At 40.7% G+C, this 20,030-nt stretch overlaps 1 protein-coding gene across 1 annotated transcript in view; it reads left to right on the top strand.

Moving 5' to 3' along the window:
* The first annotated feature begins 3,282 nt into the window (after window positions 1-3,282).
* Window positions 3,283-20,030, top strand: part of MAP3K7CL (MAP3K7 C-terminal like) — a 39,167-nt gene continuing 22,419 nt past the window's right edge. The window contains exons 1-4 of the mRNA XM_061192703.1: window positions 3,283-3,387; window positions 3,759-3,923; window positions 5,926-6,034; window positions 19,417-19,478. Coding sequence (XP_061048686.1) covers window positions 3,283-3,387; window positions 3,759-3,923; window positions 5,926-6,034; window positions 19,417-19,478 — 441 coding nt within the window. The remainder of the gene's footprint in view (window positions 3,388-3,758; window positions 3,924-5,925; window positions 6,035-19,416; window positions 19,479-20,030) is intronic.

Raw genomic sequence — 20,030 nt, 5'->3', positions numbered from 1 at the left:
TATAATTCTATTGAATTCTTAAAATACCATGTAGTTATTTTGGGTTACAGTTGTGGGAAGAGATTTCACTTGAGTTTCAGATTTGTTACCCTCTTGGAAGTGTTTAGATAAAGAGCCAAGAAATACATCACTGCTCCCATGGGAACAGAAGAACTGGTGAATATTATTATTAAAGCCTTGAATTTATGTGATCAGGCTTGGACAGAGCACATTTAGACTACTTAGATGTATTCTTTTTGTTCCTTTCTTGTTGTTGTTGTCATATTATCCTTTAATGACATCTTTTCCTTTGTATCTCTTTACCAACTGGCATCACCATACCACTGTTGATGTCATGAGGATGCAGCCACTGACATTGCAACCCATACAATGGGTGGTCCCCAGGATTGCTGTAAAGGTGCTGGAGAATTCTCTGGATAAAGATCTATGCTGCATCTGTCAGGTGCTTTTGACAATATCATAAGAGGTGATATTTCCATTGTATTTAATATATAACTGCCGTGTTCTATCTCTGGTTGGTTTGCCAAGGGCTTTGATGATCAGGGCAGAGGAGGAAGGTGCTACCTCATTCTGGGCCTTTCCATTCTGAGGGTCAGTTTCACTGGAATCCAGATGCTTCCACTTACTGATTTCCTTGGCAATGTCCTTTTCACCACCAGCTTTTCTGAAGACACACCCATGGGCTGGTTTGGGAGCCAGTGCAGAATTGGTATCCACTTCCCCATCAGCACGCAAAAGATCCACAACTCCGGTTTCCTTGAGGCTGAATTTAGATGTCACGGTAAAGATGGCTGGTGTCAGATGAACCTGGATGCTAATAGATCATGAAGAAAGTTATACCTTTGTCTCCTTCACTCCAAAAGTTGAGTGTCGGACATCGATAATGAAACAACTCAATTTGATAATTCATACACAGTGCATCCTGGTATAGTGGAAATAGCACGAACTAAAAATTGGAAAACCTGGATCTTATCTGGGTCATTATTCCATAATGATCATTTATCCTTGAACCTTTTACTTAAATTGTTTGAGTCTCAGTTTGCTCATCTGTTAAATAGGGATAACAGTATTGGCCATGTTTATTTCATAGGATTATTGGGAAGATGAAGATAAACTCTTTTGAATAAGACTCTTTCTGGGGCTTCCCTGGTGGCGCAGTGGTTAAGAATCCTCCTGCCAATGCAGCAGACACAGGTTTGAGCCCTGGTCCGGGAAGATTCCACATGCCGCGGAGCAACTGAGCCCACAAGCCACAACTACTGAAGCCTGAGCACCTAGAGCCCATGCTCCACAACAAGAGAAGCCACCACAATGAGAAGCCCACGCACCCCAACGAAGAGTAGCCCCCGCTCGCCGCAACTACAGAAAGCCTGTGCTCAGCAACGAAGACCCAACGCAGCCAAAAATAAATAAATAAAAATAAATAAATTTATTTAAAAAAAGAGTCTTTTTGATCAATTTTAATGTAATACGTAAGATGATATTATTATCCATAAAATAACATCAAACTGTAATAATAATTCCTGGAAAGATTTGCAGTTAGAAATGCAAATAGGTTTATATGTGAATGTTTTTAATCATCTGAATCTATGCCCCTTATTACTGTGGATAGCATAACAAATTAGCCTTTTATTCATTAGACCAAGGAAACCTGCTAAATCCTTTTACTTATTTAACATTTTTTGAGCAGTTTAAGGTTTACAGAAAAAAGAAAAATGGGTGAAAAGCACAGAGTTCCCTTCTATCCCCTCCTCCCCACTTCTCCTCCCCTATTTCCCCAATTATTAACATCTTGCATTAGCGTGGTACATTTGTTACAATTGATGAGTCAATATAGACACAGTCTTATTAACTTAAGTCTGTAGTTTATAACTCTTGGTGTTGTACATTTTATGGGTTTTGACAAACATATGACATATATTCACCATTATAGTGTCACACAGAATAGTTTCACTGCCCTAAAAATCCTATGCTCCCTATTCATCTCTCTCTCCCTCTCCACCCCTCTCTCCCTCTCTTTAAACCCCTAGCAACTACTGATCTTTTTCCTGTCTCCGTAATTGTGCCTTTTCCAGAATGTTGTATAGTTGGAATCATACAATATGTAGCCTTTTCAGATTGGTTTCTTTCACTTAATAATATACATGTAAGTTTCTTCCATGTATTTTGTGGCTTGATAGCTCATTTCTTTTTATTATTGAATAATATTTCATTGTCTGGATGTACCACAGTTTGTTTATCCATTCACCTATGAAAGGACCTCTTGTTTGCCTCCAAGTTTTGGCAATCATGAATAAAGCTGCTATAAGCATCTGTGTGTAAGTCTTTGTGTGGACATAAGTTTTTAGTTCCTTTGGGTAAATACCAAGGAGTGTGATGGCTGGATCATAACGGTAAGTACGTGTTTAGTTTTGTAGGAAGCTGCCAAACTGTCTTCCAAAGTGGCCACACCATTTTTCACTCTCACCAGGATTTGGTGTTGTTAGTGTTTTGGATTTTGGCCATTCTAAGAGGGGTGTAGTGGAATCTCAATGTTGTTTTAATTTGCAATTTCCTAATGACGTATGGTGCTCAGCATCTTTTCATATGATTATTTCCCATCTCTATATCTTCTTTTATGACGTGTCTGTTCATATCTTTTGCCCATTTTTAAATTGGGTTGTTTTCCTACTGTTGAGTTTTTTGTTTGTTTTTTTAATCTATAAACGTAATGTAATTGTTTTTTTTTGGGGGGGGAAGGATTATTTATTTATTGATTGATTGATTTTTGGCTTGTTGGGTCTTCGTTTCGTGCGAGGGCTTTCTCTAGTTGCGGCAAGCGGGGGCCACTCTTCATCGCGGTGCGTGGGCCCCTCACTATCGCGGCCCCTCCCGTTGCAGGGCACAGGCTCCAGACGCGCAGGCTCAGTAGTTGTGGCTCACGGGCCCAGTTGCTCCGCGGCATGTGGGATCTTCCCAGACCAGGGCTCGAACCCGTGTCCCCTGCATTGGCAGGCAGATTCTCAACCACTGCGCCACCAGGGAAACCCTGTTGAGTTTTAAGAGTTCTTTTTATATCTTGGATACCCATCCTTTACCTGGTATGTATTTTGCAAAGATTTTCTCCCAGTCTGTGCATTCTCTGGATACTTGTTTATCTTTAATTATTTAACCTCAACATCACCATCCAACTCTTTTAAAGTACTACCCATCTTCAGGTTGATAGCTATTAAAAAGTTTGAACAGTTTGAACTTTCCCTTCCTGTTTACCACTGACTCGGTTTGCGGTCGGTTGCACCGTAGATGGGATCAAGTCATCAAGCCCAACAGCAGCTCAACCTCAGACCTCACGTTCTTAAGCCGAATCATCGCTGCCATCATCTGAGAGTCGGCTTGTGGCCTGTCCAAGTTGGCTGGGTCCCGGGGAGCTGACTGGAGCGGCCGACATTTTTGCTGACTGGAGTCATGCTATCTTTGCCAGTTTGCTGGAATAGACACAGACACCGATTGGGTCACGCTGAAGACATTCCTGTCTTGTGAAGCAAGTCTGTTTGTATTTTAGGTTTGCCAGGACTAATGAATTAAAACATTTGGACTCTCCACAACTTGCTGTTTATCAATGCCTCTGACAGGAGGAGGGATTTCTTTTGCTCTTGCTTTTTCTAGAAGCATGACAACATCCTGGCTGTTGGAGAGACAAGGAAAGGAGAGAGGGGTCGTGGAGGGAAGCGGAACAGGGAGGCCCCGTGGGACGCCGGGGTCTGGGGGACAGCAGGTAGCAGCGAGCCGCCCTCCCAGCTGTCACTGCTCCTCAGATTGTCAGCGGCTGCTATGCGGCAGGTGCAGCCTGCTCTGCCACTGGGTCTGTGCTCCACAAAGGCAACGACCGGCCAAGGCAGTGGCTGGCCCTGGATTACACAAGTGCAGACACTCAACTAAGTGAGGTAAGGCGACAGGTGTGAAAACCCAACTAAACGCTCAGAGCACCAGCAACCTAACCAAAGCTCTGCTACCGCCGAGAGGAGGAATCAGTGGCCCATTTCCCCCGGCGGTGTGATGAAAAGGCAAGTTGGTTCAGGGGCTCTTGTGGCTGACACCGTGTGGAACTCAAAATCCACCCAACTTTGCCGCCGCCATCCTTTGGGAGGCAGACAGATGTTCTCTGTTGTGTGGAGGGGAGGGACTCTAATTAGCTGTGTTGATCAATTCCATTTCCCGTGGCTGGAAACCCTGCCAGAGATCTATTTACAAAATCCCAGAAGGCAAATTTCCACCTCTTGTGGTTTATTTCCTGGTGCAGGAGAGCATTGGGAGATTTAGCCAAAAGAGGAGTGAAGCTATTCATCCTCAGATGTTACGATAAAATGGTTTGGTGATGGTACAGGGCGTAACAATAAGATTTTTTTCTTTTGGCTACAACTTTAAGGGGTTTTTTATTGTCTGTTTTGTTAAATTTGAGACAGTCTGTTCTATTCCCTAGGAACAGGTGGCTAACGAGATGGTTGATTCTAAGCAGACGAGACTACACAGAAATGTATGTCAGAGCTAAGATAAAACAAATTTTGAGTCAAGTAACAGTGATTTTATATTACCCTTTTCTTGAGTCGAATGTTTCACATTAATACTTTTTTTCTAACTTAGAATGACATGACTTGGAGTGCTTTATGGTTCATTGCTACTTGTAGTGTTAAATGAATGGGCCAAATATGATTCTAACTGGGTGATGAACAGTTGCTGGTTTTTCTCCAAAGCTATACTAGGTGTTTAATATAAGCATGTTCTTTTTTCGTATACTGGTGATAAGATGATTCCATATGTATGTATGTCTAAATATATATATATATATATGTATGCATTCGCTTTGGCTCTATAAATAATTGTAAAAACAAAATTCAGTGTTCTAGACACTATTTTTAGATAGAGAAAAGTTATGGGAAAGAATCAGAAACCTTGCTGTGAGAAAATGTCCTGCTAAAGCAGTTCCCAGAATGTCGCTAAGGATGGTTAAAGAGATGATTTATATTTTGCCATTTTTAGAGACATTTTCTTTAAAATGTCATTCAGAGTTTTTGGTTTACTGTCTGCATGAGAAGGAAAGTAGAGGGCTTAGGGGGAAGCATGACTAAAAATAGAAAAGTTAAATATATGGATTTAAATGACAAAGATATCTTGTGTTTATAATAATATCTTTTCCTAGTCCCATTGAACAAAAATTATCAAATATCTTGGTTAAATTATTATACAAAGAAATATTCATGTATTTTCACCCACCCCAACCCATATTATCTGTAGCATGCTTTTCCATTCATTCTATTTTAGTTTATTAAATGGTAATTTAGTAGGTGATGTAGATCATCAATAGGATGTTTTTAGGATGTGTCTTTTGCTCATATCACACAACCTTAGAAATGTTTGGTAGATTAACAGGTAGTTAATCAGATATTTAAAGCACATACTATTCATAATATAACTGGGGGATATTTTAAAATAGTCTTTGGTATTCTTGAAATAATTCCATGATAGTTATTTGTTACCACTCCCAGATCAATAATTCAGATCCAATTTAGGCTTTTGAGTGTGAAAAGATGTCTGATGCCTTATTAAGACTTCTTTAGCCCCCTCAATTAAAAATAAAATACTATATAAGACCTCAAAGGGCCAGGGTTGGACTGGTCAGTGTAAGGGATACTAAAAAAGTGAGGTGGGTGGAGATTTTGCCCCATCTTTTATATTTCGTTCCAGATGTATTTCCAAAGCACACTTTTTTATAAACCAGAAAAAGAATTATAAATGGGGCAGGTGTAGGGAAAGAAAGCTAGGAGCTAGGAATATCTTTAAAATAAGAAAGCAGTGCTTACTAACTTTCCCCTCTAAGTTCCAAAGGCCTCTGAGTATTCGAGGGATAATGTTGGGTAAAGTGACAATGGCTCTCTCTTGTCCTTACAGCTGGAAGACCAGGAGGAAGGCCAAGGCTCAGGTGCCCACATGATCAGCACAGCCAGGGTACCTGCGGATAAGCCAGTACGCATTGCCTTCAGCCTCGATAATGCCTCAGGTATGCTCTGCTTTGAGGAAAAGGGTTGCCTCCCCTGCCTGCCGCCTTCTTACCATCATTTTTTCTAGTTCCACAAAGGGCATTTAAAAATGCATGCCTGGGGACTTCCCTGGCGGTCCAGTGGTCAGGACTCCGAGCTTCCACTGCAGGGGGCGCGGGTTCGATCCCTGGTCGGGGAACTAAGATCCTGCAGGTTGTGCGGCCAAAAAAAAAATGCATGCCTGGCATGACCCAATGATGGGGAGCGTGATTCTTCATCATGCATCGTTGGAGCGTGGCTTCCAGAAATGCCTCTGGTGATGCTTCCATCTCCAAACCTTTGGTTGTTTGAGCACATTTCTTCTTCTTTTTTAAAAAAGTATTTATTTATTTAGGCTGTGCCGGGTCTTAGTTGCGGCATGCGGGACCTTCCTTGTGGCATGAGGATTTTTAGTTGCAGCATGTGGACTTCTTAGTTGCAGCATGCATGCGGGATCTAGGTCCCCCACCAGGGATCAAACCCGGGCCCCCTGCATTGGGAGCACGGAGTCTTACCCACTGGACCACCAGGGAAGTCCCTCTTCTTATTTTTTTACTTTTTCCATTTTAGTTTTCTTTTATTGTAAAATTCACGGAGCTATAACAATTTCTAATGAGAACAAATTATGTCATTGTTAAAACTGCATGAGGAAATGTTTATTAAGAGCTGGCAGTTGGCTAGGTAATATAAAAATATCACTGTCCCGGTTCCAGCAGCATTTCCTGAAGCCTAAGTTCCAAATGCTGGTTTCTCACTGGTGCTCCCACACTTCCGGCTAAATAAACAGACTTCAGCGGGAGTGATGAATGGGACAGGTGAGGCGGACCTTCTTGAAATAGTATGGTCTGAGGTGAGGCTGCCATACTTAGAGCCCTTTGTCATGGCTTCCTTCAATGACCTCTTAACACACATACTCAGTTCCACCGTCTTTGACAGGGGACCTCAGGTGGTGTGAGGTCACAGCAGTGAGGAAGGGAAGGCTTGGATCTCTTCCACTGGTGTCATCTTTTGCTTTCAGTCTAATGTCATCTGTTAAAATCTCATAGTCATATGCTTAAACAACATTATCATTTAAACCTTGCATCTTCTGAGGATTGATTCCCTCCTTCCTCCTTCCCTCCCTCCCTCCCTCACTCCCTCCTTCCTTCCCTTTCTTCCCTCCCTCCCTTCCCTCCCTCCCTCCCTCCCTCCCTCCCTTCCTTCCTTCCTTGCTTCCTTCCGTCCTTCCCTCCTACAATGCTCCTGTAGGAAGGAATGCTTTAAAAAGTAATGATTGAAAAGGGACAGGTTCCACCCCAAAATAATGCAAAGTAAGGATCTGGGCTCTGTGAAGTCTGACACTACACAACCCATTTAGACTTTACTATACCAAGTGATTATGGTGGTGACACCTCTGCCCTGGGGTTCCTGGACTATGCAGCCCCCAGTGGAAAATTCGTTCTAGAGTAGGAAGAGGTGAAGCCTTGACTCTTCATCATCTTTTCTTCCCACACTCTTCCCATGGCCGCTGTTATATTATATTCCCTATCAAGGTTGCCCTGCAAGACAATGATGAAGGGGAAACCGCCCAAAAGGCAAACCAATCCGTCTCAACTAAGAAATGACAACTACCATTAATTGCATTTGTCTTTGCATTAGATCTTCACTTATATTATTTCTGATCTTTAAAATAACCATGCAATGTAGGCATTAGTATTTCCAATTTGCAGAGACAGAGATCAAGGTCCAGAGACCACACTGTTAGTGAGTAACAGAGTTATGATTTAAACTCAGGTCCCTAGACTGGACTGTCTGAACTCTTCATTATCCCATCATGCATCTCTAGGAAGAAAAGGAAGCTATGTTTGTAGGGAAAGAGAGTATGTAAGAACTCTCTGTACTTTCTGCTCAATTTATCTGTAAACCTAAAACTGCACTAAAAAATAGAGTCTATAATTAAAAACAAAACAAAAAAGAAAAGCTCCTTCTGTTTTTATGCATTTCATAAATGCAAGATTTTGAGGAATAATCAGTGCTTGAGTGGCTAACTCTCAAGACAGACACATGTAAACCCAAAATCCCAAGGGAGAAAGAAGATGTACAATTTTCTTCCTGTGCTCATGTCCCACATGAGCAGGACAAGTCCTGTCGCAATCAACAGTGTTACAGAGAAAATTTAGTATATAAAGCTTGGTTATTTCAAACAATATTATTATATCATAATTTTGGGCAACACAAATAAACATATTGGTCCCTCATATTCATTTTAACAAAATTTATGTACAGAAAAGAACCATGGAGAGGTGGATCTTGCTCTTTGGGCTACATGAATAGACTCTCCCTTGAAGTACAAGATGTACAACTTGTAATTAATTTGCCACCATCCTTTGAACCCTCTTGGCCCCTGACTGGGAATTCCTGCATGTTTTTCATCAGTCATTTTAGATTGGTTTGTTCCAGTCTCTTTCAAATGTCCCAAGAATGCCCACTTCTGAAATTCACAGTTTTTGATACAGTAGCTTCAAATAAGGGTTGTCATTTATTTCAAGTAATTCCTGACTTCTAGTTCTACGGAAAGATGCTCATGAAGCCTTATGAAGAACCTTCTAAAATTAAATTTTGTAAAATGATCAATGTGTCCTCATATCTCTCGAAAGGGCACCTAACTAGAGAATCCAAGACAGGAGCTGGGGTTCTGTGTTTCTCTATCTTTCTTAAAATAATCACCCGAGAGCACTCATCAAAAACATATGTTCCATGGCCCCACTCCTCCTGCAGTAGGCTCGGACTGAAGCCCAGCAATCTGTATTTTCCCATGCACCTGAGCTTACAAGTGCACAGAAAGATGCCTTGCAGATATCTGGGGACACTCCCTCTGAATTCTCGAATAAGGAGTGTGTGGAGTGTCACACCAAGCAACACTTGCCATCATACACACTGTGCATGCCTTTTGAATTCCACTGCATGTGGTCCATAGACCACACACTTAGGGGGAAAACAAAGGAAAAATCCTAGACTTTTACCATAAATGGGAAAACTAAGGTAAACTTTTAGGGAGTAATTCCTTATTATTGAATTTATTCTTGAGGAGTAAGCAGAGTCCATGAGAAAATGAGATGTCTTTGCCTGTGAATGTTGACTTGTTCATTTCTTACGAGCCGAATACAGTGCTTATTCCTCTGGTCATGTTAGGACCGTTTCTTTTCTTTTCTTTTCTTTTTTTGCATATTTCTCTGAGACAATTTAGTGTAGAGGTTAAGGGAATATGGCTTTGGAATCAGTGAGCTGTGGTTTCTAGATCTATTTCCATCACTGTCTGTATGATCTTGGGTAAGTCACTCAACTTTGCTGAACTTCAGTTTCTCATAAGATGTGTATAGTAATAACTCACAGAGTTGTTGTGAGAATTAAATGACACTATATAGATAAAACATGTAGCATAGCACTTGACATAAATTAAGGACTCAGCTAGCCCCTGTGTTTATGATGATTGATTCTGGAAAATGAAGGAAAGTATAAACCATGAAGCAGCTTTGTGTTTCACCTACATCTCACACTTCTACTTCTTGTCAAGGCAGGGTTTATAGTATAACTGAGCTGCAATTATTTAGGGAGCAATTATCCAGTTGGTGGATTGAGGGTACCTCTGCTTCTGCTCTTATCAGTTAGCTGAGCTTTACTTAGTTTCTATATTTCTAGCATTCTGCCAAAGACTGGTGATATGTGCAAAGAGAAGTACAATATGATCTCTCCTATGGGTTTTATAAGGCAGAAGTACAATATGATCTCTCCTATGGGGAAAAATCTGTCACCCAGAGCAGATGGGAACAGCTTCTTGGAAGATGTGATAGTCATCCTGGGCTTGAAGGCGGGTAGTGTATAGAAAGGTAGTGTAGGAAAGGTGCCATTTCTGGATGCCAGGTATAAGAAAAGGAAGCTACACATCTTCTAACAATTCTTCTTCCTTTTCCCTTCAAACAGAAAGCGTGAGCAAAACCTAAGTCAGGAAGAGCACAATTTGTTCAGGAAATACTAAAACTCTCTTCAGCTGGAACAGAGGTCTGAACTGTGGAAGAGTTCCTACCATTTACTGGGCCCCACTCTGAGCTGGGCATTGTGCTGGAGTCTTAGGTAGAATGTCTATTTTAGATAGCAGTAGACTAGAGTTACCAAGTCAATCTTAAAAGTTCAGTGAAACAGTTTGGATTTGATCAGAAGCAATAGAGTTTCAAGAGTTCTTGAGCAAGGGAGTAATATGATGAAAATGGTGAGTGTTCAATTGGGATAGTCTAGAATGTGGGGAGATGAGAGACTGCAAGGGGCTTTTTATCATGGTACACAGACAAAGTGATGAAAGCCTGGATTAGAGAATGGAATGGAATGATTGAATTCAGAGTACATTTGGAAGGAAGGGTTGAAAGGACTTGGTGACAGACTGACCTGGGAGATGGGGAATTGATCATTGATCACTGATAGTAGAATGAGCCACAAGTTTTCAAAAAGACTAGGGACCTCTAGGGGCTTAAATAAAAGAAGCAAGTTGTTAGGGGGAAAAAAAGCCTTTTAAAATACAATCAACATTTCTAGCCTACCATTAGACCCCGTCCTTAAGTAACACTTAGCTAGCCATAACTCCCAGAGGCAGCAACGCTTGCCTTTTTTTTTTTTTTAAGAATATATTTTATTTTATTTATTTATTTTTTGGGCTGCACTGAGAGGCTTGCGGTATCTTGGGGTCTTAGTTCCCCAACGAGGTGTCAAACCCGGGTTCTCGGCAGTGAAAGCATGGAGTCCCTAACCACTGGACCGCCAGGAAATTCCCAGCAATGCATGTCTTTAATAAACTATGATATGACTGGTATTACCTCCAAACTGGGGATTCCAAAGAGTTGACTTTCTAAGAAAGTGCTTAGAAAGAATTAAATGACACTAATTACTTGTAATTGGGACAAGTAAATTGGGACCGTCATGAAGTTAGTTTTCTCAATAGAAAATGTGCAGAAGAGAAATGGGAATCCCACTTCTTGGGTTATTAGAGACTCACTGGCCCTTCTCCAATTACAGAGAATTTAGAGTTAGGCAGACGTGAGGATTTGATGTTAATTACTTGAGAATTTTCTTTATCTTCAGCAGAGCCAAAATCTGGCACATTCTCGTGTAAATCTAGACCTTGGCTTTTTTTTTTTTTTTTTTTTTTTAAATTTTATTTTTATTTATTTTTTTATTTTTTTGGGGGGCTGTGTTGGGTCTTCGTTTCTGTGCGAGGGCTTTCTCTAGTTGCGGCGAGTGGGGGCCACTCTTCATCGCGGTGCGCCGGCCTCTCACTGTTGCGGCCTCTCTTGTTGCGGAGCACAGGCTCCAGACGCGCAGGCTCAGTAGTTGTGGCTCACGGGCCCAGTTGCTCCGCGGCATGTGGGATCTTCCCAGACCGGGGCTCGATCCCGTGTCCCCTGCACCGGCAGGCAGACTCTCAACCACTGCGTCACCAGGGAAGCCCCTAGACCTTGGCTTTTTAAAAAAATTTTTTTGGTTGTTATTTAGAATCAAGGATACTGGTATCAGCCCTAGCTGGTAGCTTTCAACAATTTGTTTAAAAAAATTTTTTTTTTCAAGCTATTAGAATTTTTCATATCTGGGCATGAATTAATCATAAGACCTTTAGTTTAAAAAAAACTAAAGACCCACTCTGCTTAAGTAATACTATTTTGTCCTCACACATCTGGTGTTTTGTGTGGCAGTGGGAATTATGTGGAGTAGCTGAAGTAGCTATCCTTGAATGTAGTTTACCTGGGTATCATGTGAATGTCTTTCTGCATACATGTGCAAAACTGGCTCTCAGCAAAATTGTGATGCAGGTGAAATGTCTCTTGTCATTGTCCCCTTCCTTCAACTTTTTTCTCCCTCTGGTACCTTTTGGTGTTACTTCTCTCTCCCTCTTCAGGGCCCCAAAGTTTCCGTACTCTCTTCTCTTCACAGTCTCAATCCTTGCTTTTGGGAAAGACTCTGGAAAACCTCATTCACACTAAGCAATAAGTGTCGAGGTTTACCTTTTTATCTCTCTCAGGGTGTATTTTTGTGTATCAGTAGGAAGTCTAGGGATAAAGTTCCCACTGGAATTCTACCAGCCAACTTGGTAAGGATGGCATTTGGGGACATGGGCTGGGTGAGCCTCTTTGAACTCTCTCAGGTCGCATTCTGTCCCAACTCTGACCCTACCTTTAGGGCTGCCTCAGCATGTACTGATAACAATAAGTTGAAAACCACTCAAGAGTGGGGTGGGAGTGGGGGGGTCTGCTATATTTACATCCTTTACAGAGCACAGAGTTGAGAACCACAGTAGAACTTAATTATCAAATACTATAAAATCAATAATACAGTATCTATAACCCCTTTGAGTTTGTTATTCTGATATCGGGTGAAGATTCTCTGAGATACAACTGGATTTATTGGTTGGAATCTGTTGCTTAAGGCTGTAAAGAAAGGTCAAAAAAGGAAATGAATGCTTATGGAGTCCCTAGGTGCTTTTACTTGTACTATCTCATCAATTTAGTATAGGTGACAACTCTGCAGGAAGATGTTATTATACCCATTTTACAGATGTGGAAACATTGGCTAAGCGAGGTTAAATAACTTGCCTCTAATCAAGCAGTTAATACATAATGGGAAGGGATTCAAAGCCAGGCCCTTAGGGCTGTTTTTACTTTATCGCCCATTTGGCGGTAGGATCCAAGTAATAAGAGAAAAGAATGATAGTTCCTGTCAGCAGATAGCTTCCCCAGTGGTCCTGGGAAATGATGGAGGAAAGTTAGTTCTGATATGTTTTCATAGAGCAGGAAAGAAGAAAGGGAGAGGTAAATTTTATTTAGTGGTGTCTGACAAATAAATATACTTCCAACGAGTTCATCTTGAAGCAGATGTTTCTGGGTGAGGGAGTATGCTTTTAAGCTAAATAAGTCAAAATATTCTTACAAAAGGATAAATCAATAAGATTCACAAAATGATAGGTACAATAATAGTGACTAGATGAGTGTTTCAAAGAAACATAAAATCTGTCTTTAAACTGAATCAGGTCTCTCCATGCAGAGAAATATCATTCAGTCTATTTGATGTATGATCTTGTTTGCCTGATCATTTTAAGTACTGGTTAAGGTAACATGGTGATTTTTATTAATTATAAACAATTGACAATCTGCTAGGTATCATATGAAAGCTCTACCTTTATCCATATCCATATCTATAGTTTTAATTTTATGGGCCCTGAAAATTCAATGTGCATTAGATTTGCATCTCTAATGTTTAACAAGCAGAAAGCAAAGTTTTAAAAAGCTTTTGATGTGTTTCAAAATGATATGATGCTCTAACAAGAACCAAGGTATCCAGAAAGTTTAAAATAGTTTTTTGATGTATTGGTAATGTGATTTGCAAACTTATGTCACTTATTTTATTTCTAAAAATAAAATGTGAATCTTGATTTAGATTTAAAGGGAAAGTACTCAAAGACCTTTCATGTGTAAGTTAAAAAAATTTTTTTTACAATATTTTACATAGAAAGTGCTTTGATAAGGAAGTAAAAGAGAAACGCTTTTAAAATTCAGACTTAAATGAAGAGAGCTGAGGTTATGGCCACACCAGGGAAATCTCCCTTAACTTGGCCTGGGGAGAACTCAGTAATTAGAGTCAGTGATCTTGACCCTACCTGTTCTCTTTGGATTATTCGGATGATGAAGATACCCTTAACCCCCATCATTAAACACATACTCACATATGCGCATGCGGGCACACACACACACACGTGCCTTGCCTCCCCATTACCACTTTGACTGAGTTTATGGTGAAAAGGAATTTAAACTCGATTATATTAAGCATTCATTATTACTACTGATTATTTCCTAGGTGCCAGGCTTTAGGCGAAATGGTTGACATATGCATTCCTTTACTAATAAGTTTCTGAGCCGGGGAATATGACGTCCATTTTGCAGAGGAGAAAACTGAGTCTCAAAGAGATTATGTTGATTGTCCACATTCACCAGTTAAAAAGCAGTCAACCCAGAGATTCAAAGGCAGGTTTATCCATCCTACCAAATGGCACCAACCTGCTGTGTCCTTAGTGGTTAGGAGCCTTCACAGGCAAACAGTTACCAGGAAAGGTTTTTCATGAGCCTCTGCAGTGCAGCCACTGGCCCAATTCACTTGCCTCTTAAGTGTCAGTTTGCCCTGGTGCCCTGAAGGACAGTCTCCAGGAGACCAGCACTCAGGGGTTGTCCTGGAGGCAGGACCATAATGTGTAGAGGCACAGTGCAAACATTCTGGGGCTTTTCAAAAATTATTAAGAATTTCAAGACAGTGTACCCGGATCATTAAACCAAGCGCGGGCCCGCCTCGGAGAAGAGCTTCTGTGACTGCACAGGTGCATTCCCACGAAGCCGGCTTCGACTGCCGGAAGTGTAGACGGGTTGAACGGTTTCTGGGCCAGCTGCCTCTCCAAGTTCCTGGTTGTGGAGTGGAGTGAGGTTTGGGGATGTTCTCTGAGCGTGACTTCTCCCTCTCCTGAGGGCTTCTTCTCTGTGTGGAAACCGACACTCATTCTACCAAGGATTTGGAGTTTCCCAGCGTAGACCCAGTTGTACAATATTTAGGATGGAGGGCACAGTGCGATGGGGAGAGAGTTGACTCCAAAGTCCTGTCAAGATGTTGTCTAGAGCAGTTGTTCGCAAATGCTGGTTCTCAGACCTGGTCTGGTTCTGATGAAGTTTTCCTCTCTGATGTAAAACAAAAGAAATGAGGACAGCACAGTGAGGTCGTGTGTGTGTGTCTGTCTATAAAGCGAAATTTATCCATTATGATGGATACACTTGCATTCTAAGATTATATTTGTCTTATAATTTTGGTGTTAAAATGTTCTCTGTCATAAAGAGATGTTAAAGATACATGGTCGTTGTTTTGGAATCTTCACTAGCTGAATAAAAATTTGGACAGTCTAAGGGCATGATTCCCAATGTTTTGGGGAAAATTTTACTGGCTCATGAAATACAAGTGCATGGGAACCCATGAAGCAGAAGGTGAAGAAGCACAGGACAGCATGAGAAGAGCCCTGGGTGGGGAGACACCCCTTAGTCTTACGAGGGGCCCTTGTCCTCAGCTCTGCTCTGAGAGTCTGAGACCAGATGACCACCAGTTCCTTCCAGCTGTAGCATTATCTGAGAGCTCTGGCTGCATAATTACTAAATAACAGTGAGGATTTGGATTACAGACCCAGTGGGCCTCCCTTATCTGATTCATGGAGAAGCACAGAGCAGACAATTTAAGGAAATCTGAAACAGAATAACCACCAAAGCAGCCCAACAGCTGCTAAATAGACACTGAGACAAGCCCATCATAAAATGTACTATGGTATGTCATAATGGTTGGGATACCAATCAGAAAGTTCTATATTAAGTACCATTGACTTAGTCACATTGTGTTTGCAAAACAAGCAGTGAACATCTGCTTATTAAAAAAAAAAAAAAATTCCTCTTTCATTCTTTCCTTTATCTTTCATCCTTTAACAAATTCCTGAGGATACATTTTTCTTGGTCCATCAAGCCCACAGTGCCATTTTGGAAAGGAAGCCTAGGAATTATTTTCTTAATGCATTAAAAAATGTGGTAAAGTGATTTGCCAGTTTGGCATAGAACCTCAGTCCCTGCCTTGAATGTAATAGGCATTTAATAAATACTTGATTGATAAATAAATTTTAACAAAAAAGTACTTGCATTCTGATTTTTATCACATTATGAACATATCTAGCAACTACTCTCCTTTTTTCAAAAAAGCCAAATTTTTCAAGGGGGTGTCTTGCATAGCTACTGTACAATTTACTTTGTGCTTCTGGAATTGTCAAAACAAACTTAACTGCTCTTAGGAACTCCGATCTGATATCACTGTCAAAATGTTTTACAATGATTTGGCCAAATGTTTGTGGAACAGCTGTGCTACTAGTCTGCCTGAGTCATTTTCCTTCTTTCTTTTTGGCCCAATCCTGTGATTCATCATTCTGCTTTTAGAATATTTGCCTATTTTTAAAAGCAGTCCAAGAAGGCAGCCACTGTTTAAAAGTAAACACACCACACATCAGCTTGGAGCAGCTTTGTAAGCAGCTTTGCAAGCACTGAAATCTCTGGCTGGCAGGGATGCCAGCTAAACCAGATGGCATCAAGCAGTGAAATACAGGACTGGCTTTCAAACTCAGTCATCTCCTTACATCTGTCTTTGGTTTTCTTGTTTCCAATGCCATTTCCTGCTTGGATTAAATCAACTTTAACAAAACTCTTGCTTTTATTTTGTCTTTCTAAAATATTTATTATATGTTTATTTCTATGTCAATCAATTAGACTTTTTTTTTTTTCCAACTCGAGGAATCTAATCTTAAGCCTTTACTTATCTGCAAAATTATCAGCTTGGTCCCATATATATGCCTTTACATGGTGTGACTATCAATAATGACAGATTTTTATAATGGGCTTTATTAATTCTGGGTCATACCAGATATTTGCTATTTACTATAGTAATGCAAATGAATATCTGTTTTCCTTTTTTTTTTTTTTAAATAATTAAGCAGGAAGGAGCGTGACTTCACAGAGAAGAAGGTGGATTAAGTCCCAGGAAGCCTTGAGTTCCATTCCTGGCTATCTTTTAGAATTCTAGAATGTACTATCTTCTCTGTACTTTGTAGAAGTGGTTTCTCCTTCTAACAAGTGGCTGCTCATCTGTGACTATTAAGGTTGGGGTGCCAAAGTATAATATGTTCCCATTTACCCGTACCAAGTTGTTCCAGCCTTGAACTCAATGAGCAGAAATAATCATGATGTTTGGGTTATTGATATTTTATTGAAGTAAATTGAAATACGCCTTAGACCAAAGTCCATTTTATATACAAACTATAGGTTTTATATAAAGGCTATCTCCAAAGGGTCAGTAGAAACAAATGATTATTTCTGTCTTTTTTAAAAAAATTTCTGTTTTTTTGTCCAATTCTTTGCAAATGATGGGGTGGATTGAAAAAGCCACAGTATTTGGCAGAAGTTGTCACCTCCGAGTAGAAGAAAGCATTGCAAGGGCCAAGGGATTGACTCTCCTTGTTTCCTTGTGAGATGGTACTCCAGCCTGCAGCGAGAGTCTTGGGAAGATTTCCCTGTTTCTACTTGCTCTCTGCAGCTACATAGCGTCGGTGAACCTGGGGGCATCCATTGTCTGGCAGGTACAGGAACAAATGGATTCATAGTTGGTGCCCCATTGCCATTGTCTGAAGCCACTCAAGTGGGAGTATTATTACACTACTCGACTAAAATATAGCAGAGGCCCTTAAGGTGTTTGGAAGAGGTGAATACTGTCCTTGTTTGAATGATATTTCTGGTGATTATCTTCGGTGCCTTTGAAGAAACGTAATCTCTTAGAAGCCAGGAGCTCCTCGTGTGCTGCATTTTATTCTGGATAGTACTGTCCGTGAGTAGGGAGAGGATGCTTGCTTCTGCGTTGTGTATGGCCCGTATTACTTCTTCTGGTTCAAAGAGAACTTCAACAGTTTTTATAAATAAATTTGTTTATGGTAGTGAGAACATAAAAAGCATGATCTTTCTTTCTTATAATTTAAAATAGATTTGGTATTGAAATTATTTGTGTAGCCTGTATTTCATCGTATTCTCATAGTCATACCTGTGGTAGATGTTGTCAACAAGGAGAGGATTGGAAATCTATGGCCAGTGGACCCACAGAGCCAGATACAGAGGTTCTGCTGACAAGAGGGCTGTCCTCTAGTACCAGAGCTAGGTCAGCAGTATGTTCTTTTTTTCTTTTTTAAACTTCTAAGGACAGTCTTCATTAGTGCTAAAATTACTTAGTTAAACCCCAACCTGAACTGCTATACTTCTATCTTTATCTGTAGAAAATAATGGAATAAACACCAATAGCTACTCACTGCTCTAGATCCCATAACTCTTTAAACTTCCTAGTGAGGGTCAAAATGCTCTACTTCAAGATCATATTATTCTTGAGAAGCACTTTATTCTGACTGTATGCACAGCTTTTCTTCCTTTTTTTTTCATTGCAGCATTATTTATTATTACAAAAAATTGGAACTCAGTATTCACCAATAGGAAAAGGACAAATACATTCAAATAATAAATGAATGAGTGAATACTGTATATCAGTTAAATGAACAAACTAAAACTAAGTTTATTTAGTTCACTCTCAAACACATAATGTTAATCAAAAAAAAAAAAAGAACAAATTTTAGGATATCTACAATGTGATTCAATTTATAGTTTAAAATCATCCATGCATAGTAATACTATATTACCTATATTGTTTGTGGGTGTATACATACATAATAAAAATATAAATACATACATATGCATGATAACCTCTAAAATCAGGATAGTGGTTACTTCTGAATAGGAAGGGGTAGAAGGGGAATAGAGCTGTCTCCACTCACCTTATTTCTTAAGCTAGGTTCTTACCTTTTCTTACCATATGAATTCAATTGGCATGAATTCCATTAGAAATTCTGCAGTAGAAAAACCCTCCTCCTTGCCAAATAATTGAATGGTACAATTCTCATCATCTTTTTAGTCTGAGGAGGTCAGCCTTATGGCTACGGCAAGGATAGCAGAAGTATGTTCTTGAAGAGATTTGGATAAACTTCTCTCAGGTTTCCTCTGATGCTTCTGTGAACCACCTCTTTTGATCCAGCAACACCTGCCTATTGCCAGTCAGCCAGATGAAGGCAGCTGAGGACAGAGTTGCGGGCTCTCCCGCATCAGGACAGTATATGGGCCTTGGGTTGGGATTGCTGCCTGGTACGTTGGGAAGAAACGCCCTGATTGGGTTACTGCCTGTCACCCACTGTAACCCAGAGGAAGTTCTGGTCAACTGCCTGTCAGTGGTGGTTTGTGGTAAGAGCAGAGGGCAAACCCATCAAAGCTTGCCACCCTTGGAGTCTTTCAGAGCAGAACTAACACTTTTTTTCCACTAACACGTTCTTCTGTCCCAGTGAGGTTGTTCTGGTCACCTCATTATTACCTTGTTAAACAAAGCACTTTCCTGCATATCATATTTTTTGGTTTTGGCTAACGTACGAGTATTGAAAGATAAGCAGTACTTCTTAATCGGAGAACTACTAGACTGAACATTTGAGGATTCTGATACTTGTTTGCAAAATTTTGGTCAAACCAACTACGCCTTCTGTGCTTCTGTTGGTACCAAAAAATGAGCAAAATTGCCTTCTGCATTCTTTCTGTCCCTAACTGATGTATACTGACGATGCAAATCCAAAGATGGTAACAGCAAGAAAACTCTCCTGAGAGAAAGGGCTCTAATAGTGAAGAATCATTTTATTTTCATGTTTTAGATGATACACCTCCTGAAGACGCCATTCCTCTGGTCGTTCCAGAATTAGACCAGCAGCTACAGGTAAGGATTTTTCTGCAGTCTTTCCTTTTTCCTCCTTAGTTTCACAAAATACAGTGACTGGAAAAATCACTGTATTTTGCCTAATTGACAAAGACTGACCTGGAGACAGAGTGGGGGACATTTCACGTCATCAAGGTTTGCATTTCTAGGGTTTCAAGGTCATGAAGCCCTCAGGTAATGCCCCTGTCTGTTTATGTGGCTGTAGCATGAGAATAGCAAGAACTTAGGGGACTTCCCTGGTGGCACAGTGGTTAAGAATCCGCCTGCCAATGCAGGGGACACGGGTTTGAGCCCTGGTCTGGGAAGATCCCACATGCTGCAGAGCAACCAAGCCCGTGTGCCACAACTACTGAGCCTGCGCTCTAGAGCCCGCGAGCCACAACTACTGAGCCCATGTGCCACAACTACTGAAGCCCGCATGCCTAGAGCCCATGCTCCGCAACAAGAGACGCCACCACAGTGAGAAGCCTGCACACTGCAACGAAGAGTAGCCCCCACTCGCCACAACTAGAGAGAAAAGCCCTCGTGCAGCAACGAAGACCCAATGCAGCC

The sequence above is a fragment of the Eubalaena glacialis genome, chromosome 6 (assembly GCF_028564815.1).
Source record: "Eubalaena glacialis isolate mEubGla1 chromosome 6, mEubGla1.1.hap2.+ XY, whole genome shotgun sequence".
Classification (NCBI taxonomy): domain Eukaryota; kingdom Metazoa; phylum Chordata; class Mammalia; order Artiodactyla; family Balaenidae; genus Eubalaena; species Eubalaena glacialis.
The sequence above is the reverse complement of the archived record's forward strand: the minus strand, read 5'-3'. Positions and strand labels throughout refer to the sequence as shown.